The sequence below is a fragment of the Danio aesculapii genome, chromosome 7, assembly GCF_903798145.1.
Source record: "Danio aesculapii chromosome 7, fDanAes4.1, whole genome shotgun sequence".
Classification (NCBI taxonomy): Eukaryota; Metazoa; Chordata; class Actinopteri; order Cypriniformes; family Danionidae; genus Danio; species Danio aesculapii.
Genome location: NC_079441.1, coordinates 11,343,636 through 11,358,467, shown reverse-complemented (window position 1 = coordinate 11,358,467; position 14,832 = coordinate 11,343,636). Strand labels below are relative to the sequence as shown.

At 37.0% G+C, this 14,832-nt stretch overlaps 1 protein-coding gene across 3 annotated transcripts in view; it reads right to left on the bottom strand.

The window, feature by feature from the left end:
• dagla (diacylglycerol lipase, alpha) overlaps nt 1-14,832 on the bottom strand; it is a 107,503-nt gene that overhangs the window by 21,477 nt on the left and 71,194 nt on the right. For all 3 annotated transcript variants that reach the window (XR_008838067.1, XM_056461038.1, XM_056461037.1), the window contains exons 15-17: nt 12,765-12,833; nt 12,141-12,213; nt 5,070-5,278 (exon numbers count right to left, since the gene is read on the bottom strand). Coding sequence is in view for 2 of the 3 variants with exons in the window: in XM_056461038.1 (XP_056317013.1) it covers nt 5,070-5,278; nt 12,141-12,213; nt 12,765-12,833 (351 nt within the window). In the remaining variant the exon portion in view is untranslated. The remainder of the gene's footprint in view (nt 1-5,069; nt 5,279-12,140; nt 12,214-12,764; nt 12,834-14,832) is intronic.

Genomic DNA, 14,832 nt, shown 5'->3' with positions numbered 1-14,832 from the left:
GATCCAGTAAACACGTCTCTGAATCTAAATAACCTACAGTGCTTTAAAATCATAGAACAGGAAGAGCTAGACAAAATTATAAATAGCTCTAAATCAGCTACGTGTATATTGGACCCAATTCCAAACAAAGTTACTGAAAGAATTGCTACCTGTTATAGGAGAACCTCTTCTTAACATTATCAACTCTTCTTTATCTTTAGGCCATGTTCCAAATCCTTACAAGTTAGCTGTTATTAAACCTATTATTAAGAAACCACAACTGGAACCCAGCAACTTAGCTAATTATAGGCCTATTTCAAACCTTCCATTTATATCTAAAATACGAGAAAAAGTTGTTTCTGCTCAATTATGCTCCTTTCTGCAGACCAACAATGTTTTTGAAGTGTTTCAGTCAGGTTTCAGAGCTCATCACAGTACAGAAACTGCACTAGTGAAAATAACCAACGATTTACTCTTAGCTGCTGACCAAGGGTGCATCTCGCTATTAGTTCTACTCGATCTTAGTGCGGCATTTGACACCATTGACCATGGTATCCTTATTAATCGCTTAAAGTCTACAGGTGTCCAGGGACATGCCCTACAATGGTTTAAGTCATACTTATCTGACCGTTACCAGTTTGTAAATATAAATGGACAGCCTTCACAAATCAGCCCAGTAAAATACGGGGTGCCTCAAGGATCAGTTTTAGGCCCTTTACTGTTTACAATATACATGCTACCCCTGGGAGACATTATTAGAAGACATGGGATCAGCTTTCACTGCTATGCAGATGATACTCAATTATATATTTCAACTAAACCTGACGAGACATCTAATCTGTCCAAGCTAACTGAGTGTATTAAAGATGTTAAAGACTGGATGACCAACAATTATCTTCTCTTAAACTCAGACAAAACAGAATTATTACTTATTGGGCCTAAATCCTGTACACAGCAGATCTCACAACTCGACCTACAATTAGAGGGATACAAAGTTAGCGTTAGCTCTACTATAAAAGATCTGGGTGTCATATTAGACAGCAATTTAAACTTTTAAAAATCATATTTCCCATGTCACAAAACTGCTTTCTTTCATCTGAGAAATATAGCTAAGTTACGAAGTATGCTATCCATCTCAGATGCAGAAAAGCCTAGTCCATGCTTTTATGACTTCTAGGCTGGACTACTGTAATGCACTGTTTGCTGGCTGCCCAGCATCCTCTATTAACAAACTTCAATTAGTACAAAATGCAGCTGCCAGAGTTCTAACCAGGTCTAGAAAATTTGATCACATCACCCCAATTTATCCTCCTTACACTGGCTGCCTGTTAAGTTTCGTATTGAATTTAAAATATTGCTTCTTACATATAAAGCTTTAAATAATCTAGCTCCTGTTTATCTAACCAATCTTCTGTCTCGCTACAATCCAACTCGCTCTTTAAGATCTCAAAACTCAGGGCTTCTGGTAGTACCTAGAATAGCAAAGTCGAGTAAGGAGGTCGAGCCTTCTCATTTATAGCTCCTAAACTCTGGAATAGCCTTCCTGATAACGTCCGAGGCTCAGACACACTCTCCCAATTCAAAACTAGATTAAAGACCTATCTGTTCAGTAAAGCATACACTTAGTGCACCACTTAGGGGCTTCCACACAGGTTATGCATCTTGCTGATATACACTGTGAACATCAGCTACGCTAATTATTTTCTTATTCTCCATTTCCACCTGGGGATACTCTTCCCGAGGCCCCCAGACTATGCAGAGTCACTGATTCGATCCAAGACCAACGACGAGATGATCCCAAGGTTTCCATATCCTGGACCTGGCCGAATCCTGAACAACTACTGCGATGGTCATGGAGGAGTGGAGAACATGAGACTGTTTCCTATGACGCTCCAGAGACAGACGAGTCTTCGCTGAGGCCAGCTTCCAGCCTCCGCCACTGAGACTGCAGCTCTGCACAAGACGTTTGGCCAGCGGAGAAATTAAAATGGTCGTGCCCAACTGAGTCTGGTTTCTCTCAAGGTTTTTTTCTTCACTTCCGCCTTTAGTGAAGTTTTTTTTCCCTCTCCGCTGTCGCCACTGGCTTGCATGGTTCAGGATCTGTAGAGCTGCGCATCGATGGATTTGCTCTTCAGTGTTTGGACTCTCAGTAGTGATTATTAAACCACACTGAACTGAGCTAAACTGAACTGAACTTGAACACTACAAACTGAACTACACTGTTCCTATTTACTATGACCTTTTATGTGAAGCTGCTTTGACACAATCTACATTGTATAAGCGCTATACAAATAAAGGTGAATTGAATTGAATTGAAAAGTATCTCTCATTTAATAATAATATGAATACTAGTTTCAACAGTTCAGCAATGGAAACAGCTTCTATTTTAAGCTTCTGTGAAGTTTTTAGAATGAATACTCTTTTCTTGTATAATTATTTCTAGTACCCATTACTAGAAATAAAAAAGTTGAAGCTTCACATAGACTCAAAATAAATATTACTGCTACTAGTTGAAACTACCTGTTTAAAATGAGCTGAAACAACACACTTCTTGTAATTTCTTTGGCCAATTTATTTGTTTTATGTTCAGTCCAACCCCCTCTCTCTCTCCCACTTCGCTTCCTATCTGAAATACTGTCCTATCAGAAAAGGCCAAAAATAAATCTTTTTTTTTTTAAATAATAATCTTAGGTGTTTAAAGGTAATAGAAAGACTTGTTAGAGTTTATTCTTCACTTTAGTTTGAATGCTTTGAGATTACCACCTCGCAGAAGCACCCATGCTTTGGGTGTTGGCACTTTAATTGAGACACTGCTCGCTGCAGAGCCATTTGAGCTCCAGCGAGGGGAAACTACAGCTTGAGCTCCTCCTCCTATAAGCTGTTTTAATGCGTACACCATCCCCACCCCTAACCCAAACCCCCAGTGACATCACTCGTAGAAAAGGTTCAAGGAAGGAGGAGCTGGAGCTCAAGCTCCTCCTTGCTGGAGCTCAGCTCTGCAGTGAGCACCACTTGCTTTAATTAGCAAAAATGCAGTTTGTTGCTTTGCTCAGTGAGCAATAACTGTCCTAAAATTAGTTCAACCGTATATGTAACTCATGAAATATGCTTAAAAATGGCTCTTTTAGTTCATGTAGGACAACTTTAAATAAAACTAAGAGACCTTGAAATGTACCACACATAATAGACATACATAATATTAACAGACTTTTGAGTGTTAAGTTAAATCAAAATACAAATGTATTTAAACTTTTATTTAATAAAAAATCATGTTGGACCAACTCAATTGTGTTTAATTGTATAGGGTTTTTTTTTATAAGTGATGCTAAACAAATTTATTGGATGGAAATCCTGCCCTCATTTAAATTAAGTTCATTCATTGCGTTCCATTGCTAACTGTTTGAATTGTTGAAACTAATATTAATATTATTATTAAATGAGAAATACCTTAAAAACATCTGCCCTTTTAGACAGATAATGGTTTTGTTGAACCCACAGAAGCCAACAAAGTAAGTAAAAGAATGACAAAGTTGATCAAAAATGACTAAAAACATTTCTGGTTCTTTGATTAATAAAAAATAAACAAATTATTATGAAATAATCTAATCAACTTAAAAAAATGACAAAAAGAATTGTTCTACATCAAATAGGAATGAACATTTGGTATAATATTATTTTGATGGTTCCTATTGCACATTTTGTTGACAATTAATTCTCATTTGAGTATTAGTAGACTGTCTGCTTAATATCTGCTGATACTGCTCCTTCAACAAACATTTAACTGACTATAAGAAACTTTACAAGTACATGTCAACTTACACTAACCCCAACCAAACAGTCTACTTATAATCTAATGAGAATTAGTTGGCATGTAGATGCAATGTAACTTAAATTCAACAAAATGCGGTAAAGGGACCAAAATAAAGTGATACCAGTGTTCCTGTTGGTAGAGCACATGTGTCAGTGTTTTGAATAGTTATTTGATTTTAAAGCATGTTTGCAGTGTTTTGTTAGACACAGTGTACTGTGTTAGTTTATAACTGTATTTTGAAAACTAGTTTTGGGGTTTAGTTTACAAAGTGTGATTTTGAGCATGAAATTAACTGTTTTGCCAATTGTGTGTTTTAGGTGTGCTGATGCGTTAAGAGTTTAGGAAACTTGTTAAATGTATTGAAAAACCGGCCATAGCGATTGTAAATAACTGTAACATACAAAACTGTTATTTCAATTGTGACTAATATTACAGTCTTTATTGTAATTTAAATCAAGCAAATGTTGGCATGACAAGATGGTAAAAACGTGAATATACACAATTCTGTTTGAACGTTTGGCGTTGGTGAGACATTCTTAAAAAAAAATAATTCATGCCTTTACCACCTTTGTCATTCCAGTTTTTTCTTTTTATTCATGGGTCATTTACAGTATTCCATACATTCACATAAATTGCTAGCAATTTTAAAAGGACAGTTTACCCTAAAATTAAAATATATTGCCCTTAGTTGTTTCCAAACCTTTTATATATATATTTATGATTTCTGTTGAACACAAAAGAAAATATTCGGTTGAAAACTGGAAGCCATTGACATCCATAGCAGAGAAAAAAATTTAGAAAATCAAATGACTACCAGTTTTCATTTATTCATTCATTTTCCTTAGGCTTAGTGCCTTATTTATCAGGGGTCGCCACAGTGGAATGAACCACCAACTATTTCAGCATATGTTTTATACAGCTGATGCCCTTCTAGCTGACACCCCAGTACTGGGAAACACCCAAACAATCATTCATTCACACACACACTCATACCCTACAGCCAATTTAGTTTATTCAATTCACCCATAGCGTGTGTCTTTGGACTGTGGGGGAAACCGGAACACCCGGAGGAAACCCACATCCACGCAGAGAGAACATGCAAACTCCACACAGAAATGCTAACTGGCCCAGCTGGGACTCGAACCAGCGACCTTCTTGCTGTGAGGCGATCAGCATTTTCATTTTTGTATGAACTGTCCCTTTAAAACTGGCCACTGAAGCTGAAAAGATGCTTAGTTCTTTGTTCCATTAGTCCATTAATTTCTTCCTCTCTACTTACCACATCTCAGGCGGGTGATTGTGCACCACATGAATGACCCGTCCCGGGGGAAACAGCGGTGTGGAGGCAGACAGGGCGATGCTCAGATCACTGGGATGAAGCCATAGGCGGGAACTGGAGGGTGTTACGCCCTGAGATACAGGGGCTTCGTCATCCATGGGCAGCTCCGATTTAGGGATGCACTTTGTTCCTCCGGCGATGATCCGCCACTGAAACAGAGAGAAAGAGAGAAACATACAGGCTCTGTTCCAAAACCCATACAGACAGCATTTTCTGCTGATTTAGGCATCATTTCCTGCTGCTAATGACTTACTGATTCAAATGATCTAGTTAGAGTGAGTCTTCAGTTAATGACTCTCTGATTCAAATGATCTGGTTAGAGCGAGTCTCCAGTTAATGACTCACTGATTCAAATGATCTGGTCAGAGCGAGTCTCCAGTTAATGACTCACTGATTTAAATTAACTGTCTTGGTGACTTTAATCAGGCAAAACTCACACATGAGCTGCTACACCACAATTAAGGATGCATATCGCTCCGTCGACAGAGCAGCTCTAGGACTCTCCGATCACTGCCTGGTTCATTTTATACCAACTTGCAGGCAAACACTTAAAACTACTAAGCCAGTATTAAGGACTGTTAAGAGATGGACCAAAAACACAGAGCAGGTCTTACAAGCTGCAGCAACAGACCTGGACAAGCTCACAGAGATCTGGTCAGAGTGAGTCTCCAGTTAATGACTCACAGACTCAAATGATCTGGTCAGAGCGAGTCTCCAGTTAATGACTCACTGATTAAAATGATCTGGTCAGAGCGAACTCCAGTAAATGACTCACTGATTCATATGATCTGGTCAGAGCGAGTCTCCAGTAAATGACTCACTGATTCATATGATCTGGTCAGAGCGAACTCCAGTTAATGACTCACTGATTAATATGATCTGGTCAGAGTGAGTCTCCAGTTAATGACTCACTGATTAAAATGATCTGGTCAGAGCGAGTCTCCAGTAAATGACTCACTGATTCATATGATCTGGTCAGAGCGAACTCCAGTTAATGACTCACTGATTAATATGATCTGGTCAGAGCGAGTCTCCAGTAAATGACTCACTGATTCATATGATCTGGTCAGAGCGAGTCTCCAGTAAATGACTCACTGATTAATATGATTTGGTCAGAATGAGTCTTCAGTTAATGACTCACTGATTTATATGTTCTGGTCAGAATGAGTCTTCAGTTAATGACTCACTGATTCATATGTTCTGGTCAGAATGAGTCTTCAATTAATGAATCACTGATTCATATGTTTTGGTCAGAATGAGTCTTCAGTTAATGATTCACTGATACATATGATCTGGTCAGAACACATCTTTAGTTAACGACACCCTGATTCAAATGATCCGGTAAGAACGAATCTCCAGCTAACAACTCGTTAATTCAAATGATTCTGTTAATCTCCAGTTATTGATTCAATGATTCAAATGATCCAGTCAGAGCGAGACTCCAGTTACAGGCTCTGTTCCAAAACCCACACAGGCAGCATTTCCAGGCATCATTTCCTGCTGAGAAGAGCTAACCACTGAAGTAGGCAGTGTGATTAAGCACATTAATAAGATGAAGAAGTCTGAAATACATCACAGAGGCAGAAATGTCTCACATCCTTCCCTGAAGCTAATCAGAGGGAAATATAAGCGGCAGTGCTCACGCATGATGCAACTGTATTAAACTGTCAATGGAGGAGTGTGTGTGTGTGTGCGGTATTATTTCTTGCACGCATTATCTATGCTGAACGTCAACACTCCTTATGGTGTGTTTGAAACTGCTGCGTGGTGTATGATGAAACATTTATATGAACTTAAAGGGTTAGCAGGGGCGGACTTAACCAATAAGCAAGGTAAGCAGCTGATTTGGGCCCTGTGGATTCAGGGGGCCCCGACCAATGCCAAGAAGCCTATATTAATCATATAGCTCTTTTATACATTTTCTATCATATGTTGTAAAATCTGTCTATAACCGTTAAGATTTTAACGTTAGTACTTCTTTTCAAAACTGGGGGCCCCCATAAATAATGGAACGTTCCGTCCGTACTGCACATGCGCGAGGTGTGAGCGCAGCAAGCCGTTTTAATGCAACTCTGATAACCTTTGAAACCTAAAAATGACATATTTTGTACTCTGTATGGTATTAATTTGTTTAAACAATGACTATTCATGATGAAAGTCATTATTAAAAACATTTTTCCTGAAGAAATTCAGTATATTTTATTAATTAATGCAACTCTGATAATCTTTTAAACCTAAAAATTAAATTTTTTGTACTCTGTATGGCATTATTTTATTTAACAATGACTATTCATGATGAAAGTCATTGTTAACAACATTTTTTCCCCTAAACTTTGCATATTTTATTAATTAAATCAGTCAAAGACACTGCAGTATGGCCAATTTTTCAGACTCCCATACTGCCAAATTTTCAAAAAAGCAACTAGCAAATGTTTTAGGTGTTACTAGGGATTTTTAGAGACTCTCATGTGTCCGTGCTGTACCGTTCCTAGCGTTACTCTTCGCAACGAACTGCGGGTCAAGCCGTCGATCTTTCCCTCACCTCAGCGCACTCAAAGACAGCAGAGTGCCACACAGCCGTCTCTCACACCTGCAGCATTGAGAGCAGATCGTTCCTCTGCATATCGACAGCAAATGTTTTAGCACCGTGAGCGTGAGGTATTTCCCTGATACAGTCAAACCAATCTGCTTCTCCTTTGGTTTAAATTAAAAAAAATTCATGCACCGTTTATTATGTTCTTGAATTAAATTAGTTTAAATGTTTTTTAATTATTATTACTATTAAAATCTAATCACAAAAATGGCTAATTAACTGTACATCGGGGTGTCCAAACTTGGTCCTGGAGGGCCGGTGTCCTGCGAAGTTTAGATCCAACCCCAATCAGACACACCTAGGCTAGCTAATCAAGCTCTTACTAGACTTACTAGGCTCTGACTAGTGCAGGTGTGTTGAGGCAAGATGGAGCTAAAATTTGCAGGACCGAGTTTCGACACCCCTGCTGTACATGTTTTTTATTTGAGTTTAATTTGTATATAATAATAATAATAATAATAATAATAATAATAATAATAATAATAATTATTATTATTATTTACTATATTTTCAACATGAGTTTTCAATCATTTATTCATTTTCAACCGCTTTTCCGAGGCCAGGCCATGGGGACAGCAGCCTTAGGTGAGAAACCCAGATTTTCCTCTCCCCAGACACTTCCTCCAGCTCCTCCGGGGGAATCCCGAGGCGTTCTAAGGCCAGCCGAGAGACATACTCCCTCCAGAGTGTCCTGGGTCTTCCCCGAGGCCTCCTTTTGGTGGGACATGCCTGGAACACCTCCTTAGGTAGGCATCCAGGAGGCATCCGCAACAGATGCCTGAGCCACCTCAGCTGACTTCTCTCGATGTGGAGGAGCAGCGGCTCTACTCCGAGCTCGTCCCGGGTGACAGAGCTCCTCACCCTACCCATAAGGGTGCACCCTGCCACCCTGTGAAGGAAATTCATGTCATCCGCTGTATCTGAGATCTTGTCCTTTTGGTCATGACCCAAAGCTCATGACCATTGGTGAGAGTAGGAACGCAGATTGACTGGTAAATCGAATCCGAGGCAGTTTATTTGCAGTTTATTTTTCAGAAATGCTAGGGCCTATCCCTGGAATTGCTTAGGGCCCCCATATCACTAAATCCACCCCTGAAGGTTAGTTCACCCAAAAATAAAATGTACTCACTATTTAATCACACTCAAGTGGTTTCAAACATTTATAAATCTTTATTCTGTTGAACACAAAGAAGATATTTTGAAGAATGCTGAAAACCTTAATGGATACGGGTTTTTAAACTTTCTTCAAAATTGCTTCTTTTGTGCTCAACAGAAGAAAGAAACTCATATGAAGGGTGGATAAATGTTGACAGAAGTTTTCAGTTTTGAGTGAACTTTTCCTTTAAACAAATGGCCTGTTAAAAGTCTAGCATAATCCAGTTAGAGAGAGTCTTAAGTTAAAGGGGAAATGAAGCACTCAGTCAAGTTAACCTTATTTTGTACATTGGATTCCACTTTAATGAAAATAAATTAAACAAACTCGATTATTGTAAGCATTTAGCAGAAAACTGCGTGTTTTACTATAGATTTTAGACCTAGGGCGCAGCCATCTTGGAATGTCGCTGTGTCTGACGTCACTGGGTTGGTTGAGTTTCTCCTGCTGAACAGAACTTAATGTACTTCAAATGATCCAACCAGAGTAATTCTCCAGGTAATGACTCACTGATTTGAATGATTCGGTCAGGGTAATGACTCACTAATGCAAATGATCTGGTCAGAGTAATTCTCCAGGTAACGACTCACTAATTTAAATGATCTGGTCAAAGTAATTCTCCAGGTAATGATTCACTGATTCAAATGATCCGGTCAGAGTAATTGTCCAGGTAATGACTCACTGATTCAAATGATCCGGTCAGAGTAATTCTCCAGGTAATGACTCACTGATTCAAATGATGCAGTCAGAGCAAGTCTCCAGTTAAAGATTCACTGATTCAAATGATTCTGTCAGAGCAAGTCTCCAGTTAAAGATTTACTGATTTAAATGATCTAGTCAGAGCGAGTCTCCAGTTAAAGATTCACTGATTCAAATGATGCAGTCAGAGCGAGTCTCCAGTTAAAGATTTACTGATTCAAATGATTCCGTCAGAGCGAGTCTACAGTTAAAGATTTACTGATTCAAATTATCTAGTCAGAGCGCGTCTCCAGTTAAAGATTCACTAATTCAAATGATCTAGTCAGAGCGAGTCTCCAGTTAAAGATTCACTGATTCAAATGATCTAGTCAGAGCGAGTCTCCAGTTAAAGATTCACAGATTCAACTGATCCAGTCAGTTAGCGATTCTAATGACTCAATCTGATTCAAATGAGCAAGTCTCTGATTCAAAATCAGAGACCTCAAAATCCTCAAAATAGGCCTCGAAATATAACTGTTTAAGCCCACTGTATGAAGTGTGGTCATGTGCATTTAATGCATTACCATCAGAACGGGGTACTTAAAACTGAACATAAGATTAAATGCAATGTCCATGCATCGTCCCTGCTGCCATAGCACATAATGGATATAAAACTAGTGATTGTCTTAAAATGTCAACACATTTTGCTCAAAGTGATGTTTTTTTTTTGTCAGTACACATTTACACACATCCTTTGACGAAGAGTGTACATTTTAAAACTATAAAAAGCACCATAACAGTTTTAATGATACTGACCGAACTAAAATACAGACACATAAAAGAAAAATCTCTTTTCATTGCCTTATTTCCCCCAACGACTGCTTTATAATTAGTAACATAACAATTTAGCATTTACTTTATTCGCCCAGAGGTAAAGGACATGGAAAAAGCCAAATGTGATAGATATATAATGAGGGCAGATAATTACTGGCACAATTCAGTGATAATAAATGCTACTGTGCCGTCACCTACATACACCAACACTCCAGAATATGACATTCTCAATGCTAAACTGCATAATCAATCATCACATTCCTGTGGTAGATTTGATTCAATTCACACTCTCTTTCCTCTCAGATAATAAGATATTCATTTGAGTTGAAATATATTTATTCAATAGAATATAGTTGTTTAATTGAATGTACAGTGAGATGGTTTTTATGGTTAAATAAATCACTTGACGGTGTTGTGATCTTCCATCTTTAAAACAATATTCATTACTAAAAGGATAAGATCATTAAAAATCTTCTGCTACATAAAGAGCAGGGTGATATGTAATATCTATAATATACACTACCTGACAAAAGTCTTGTCGCCTTTGCCAGTTTTAGGAACAACAAATAATATCTTGACTTCTAGTTGGTCATTTGGTATCAGAAGTGGCTTATATGAAAGGCAAAAACCTCTAGATTACGCTTATTTTAACAAAATAAAATATGATCATGCTTTGATTTTGAATTATTTAATTAGGACAGTAAGATCTGACTTTGCTTAGACAAAAGTCTTGTCACTGAACAGAAATAATGTCCAGTATAGAATATAAAGTCATGCTGCAGTGGAAAAAGAGTTAATATTGTGTATGACTCCCATGAGCTTGAAAAACTGCATCCATGCATCTCTGCAATAGCTCAAATCACTTCTTAATAAAGTCATCTGGAATGGCAAAGAAAGCGTTCTTGCAGGACTCCCAGAGTTCATCAAGATTCTTTGGATTCATCTTCTATGTCTCCTCCTTTATCTTTCCCCAGACATGCTCAATAATGTTCATGTCTGGTGACTGGACTGGCCAATCCTCGAGCAACTTGACCTTCTTTGCTTTCAGGAACTTTGATGTGGAGGCTGAAGTATGAGGAGGAGCGCTATCCTGCTCAAGAATTTGCCCTCTCCTGTGGTTTGTAATGTAATGGGCAGCACAAATGTCTTGATACCTCAGGCTGTTGATGTTGCCACCCTCTATGCAGATCTCTCGCACGCCCCCAAACTGAATGTAACCCCAAACCATGATTTTTCCTTCACCAAACTTGACTGATTTCTCTGAAAATCTTGGGTCCATGCGGGTTCCAGTAGGTCTTCTGCAGTATTTGTGATGATTGAGATGCAGCTCAACAGACGATTCTTCAGAAAAATCAACCTTCTGCCACTTTTCCAAATGATCAACTAGAAGTCAAGTTATTATTTGTTGCTCTTACAACTATGATTTACGACAAGACTTTTGTCAGGTAGTGTATTGTATATAAAAAATATCAAAAAAATTGAATATCCTCATAATAACATATAATCACAATGTTGAACTTTTCCTTTACATTCAATGAGAAATTTGAAGTTCCTTTCCCCTTTTCTCCAATGTATCTTATTTCCTATGCTTCTTCTCATCTGACCTACCTTCCCAAACGTCCCTTCACTATCATATCCCCAACGTCATGTTTGTGTATGGTCGAAGGGGTCCAATTTCGCAGCATGTAAAAGTGTATGTGACAAATAAAGACTTTTTTCATCATCATCATGGTCATCATCAAAAGCAGCTCACCTTTGGTTTATCGCTCTTCTGTAGGACTTCAAGTAAGTGACGACGGAAACCCTCAAGCTGAGAGAGGCCGATCCTGAATAAAAAGAAGAGTTAATGATGAACGTCGCACTGCTCAGACTCATATATACACAGTTGAAGTCAGAATTATAAGCCCCCCCGAATTATTAGCCCCCTGTATATTTTTTTCCCCAATTTCTGTTTAACGGAGAGAAGATTTTGTCAACACATTTCTAAACATAATAGTTTTAATAACTCATTTCTAATAACTGATTTATTTTATCTTTGCCATGATGACAGTAAATAATATTTGACTAGATATTTTTCAAGACACTTCTATACAGCTTAAAGTGACATTTAAAGGCTTAACTAGGTTAAATATCATTGTATTATGATGGTTTGACTATCGAAAAAAATATTGCTTAAGGGTGATAATAATATTGACTTTAAAATGTTTTAAAAAAAGGATAATACTGTGTTATTAATACTGTGAAAAATTCCTGGCTCTGTTAAACATCATTTAGGAAATATTTGAAAAAAAAAAAAGACAAAAAAAAAAAGAAAAACTCACAGGAGGGTGAAAAATTTTGACTATATATTTCTATAAGCAGAGCTTGTCTCTTTTACCTGGGGACCAGATCTTTTCCCAACACCACTGAAGTGACAAACTCTTTCGAGTACTCCATCGCATCCTCACTGTGAATATAAAAAACACACTTTGTTCATACTTGTGCTTTAATGCCAACTTCAAAACAGCTGATGTATGATACATAATTTTAACTTTATATTCAGTTTTAAAAGGTACATGTCATTGGTATTTTTATGCAAAAACTAAATCTGCAAGGCAAGGACTTTTAAATATGCAACTGGCTTCATGAATGGAATAAGTTGTGAGTTATTACATACGGAATATGCAAAAAAACTAACAAACAAACAAACAAATTTCTACAAATTTAGAATGTAATTTTACCAGAACTGTAGTGTAATTTTACCAGAACTGTAGTGTAATTTTACTAGAACTGTGGTGTAATTTTACCAGAACTGTGGTGTAATTTTACCAGAACTGTAGTGTAATTTTACCAGAACTGTAGTGTAATTTTACCAGAACTGTAGTGTAATTTTACTAGAACTGTAGTGTAATTTACTAGAACTGTAGTGTAATTTTACCAGAACTGTAGTGTAATTTTACTAGAACTGTAGTGTAATTTTACCAGAACTGTAGTGTAATTTTACTAGAACTGTGGTGTAATTTTACCAGAACTGTGGTGTAATTTTACCAGAACTGTAGTGTAATTTTACCAGAACTGTAGTGTAATTTTACCAGAACTGTAGTGTAATTTTACTAGAACTGTAGTGTAATTTACTAGAACTGTAGTGTAATTTTACTAGAACTGTAGTGTAATTTTACCAGAACTGTAGTGTAATTTTTCCAGAACTGTGGTGTAATTTACCAGAACTGTGGTGTAATTTACCAGAACTGTGGTGTAATTTTACCAGAACTGTAGTGTAATTTTACCAGAACTGTAGTGTAATTTTTCCAGAACTGTGGTGTAATTTTACCAGAACTGTAGTGTAGTTTTACCAGAACTGTAGTGTAATTTACTAGAACTGTAGTGTAATTTTACTAGAACTGTAGTGTAATTTTACCAGAACTGTAGTGTAATTTACTAGAACTGTAGTGTAATTTTACCAGAACTGTAGTGTAATTTTACCAGAACTGTAGTGTAATTTACCAGAACTGTAGTGTAATTTTACTAACACTGTAGTGTAATTTACTAGAACTGTAGTGTAATTTACTAGAACTGTAGTGTAATTTTACTAGAACTGTAGTGTAATTTTACCAGAACTGTAGTGTAATTTACTAGAACTGTAGTGTAATTTTACTAGAACTGTGGTGTAATTTTACCAGAACTGTAGTGTAATTTTACCAGAACTGTGGTGTAATTTTACCAGAACTGTGGTGTAATTTTACCAGAACTGTAGTGTAATTTTACCAGAACTGTGGTGTAATTTTACCAGAACTGTAGTGTAATTTTACTAGAACTGTAGTGTAATTTTTCCAGAACTGTGGTGTAATTTTAACAGAACTGTAATGTAGTTTTACTAGAACTGTAGTGTAATTTTACCAGAACTGTAGTGTAATTTTACTAGAACTGTAGTGTAATTTTACTAGAACTGTAGTGTAATTTTTCCAGAACTGTAGTGTAATTTTACCAGAACTGTAGTGTAATTTTACTAGAACTGTAGTGTAATTTTACTAGAACTGTAGTGTAATTTTTCCAGAACTGTAGTGTAATTTTACCAGAACTGTAGTGTAGTTTTACTAGAACTGTAGTGTAATTTTACCAGAACTGTAGTGTAGTTTTACCAGAACTGTAGTGTAATTTTACTAGAACTGTAGTGTAATTTACCAGAACTGTAGTGTAATTTTACCAGAACTGTAGTGTAATTTACCAGAACTGTAGTGTAGTTTTACCAGAACTGTAGTGTAATTTACTAGAACTGTAGTGTAATTTTACCAGAACTGTAGTGTAATTTTACTAGAACTGTAGTGTAATTTTACTAGAACTGTAGTGTAATTTTACTAGAACTGTAGTGTAATTTTACTAGAACTGTAGTGTAATTTTACCAGAACTGTAGTGTAATTTTACTAGAACTGTAGTGTAATTTTACTAGAACTGTAGTGTAATTTTAC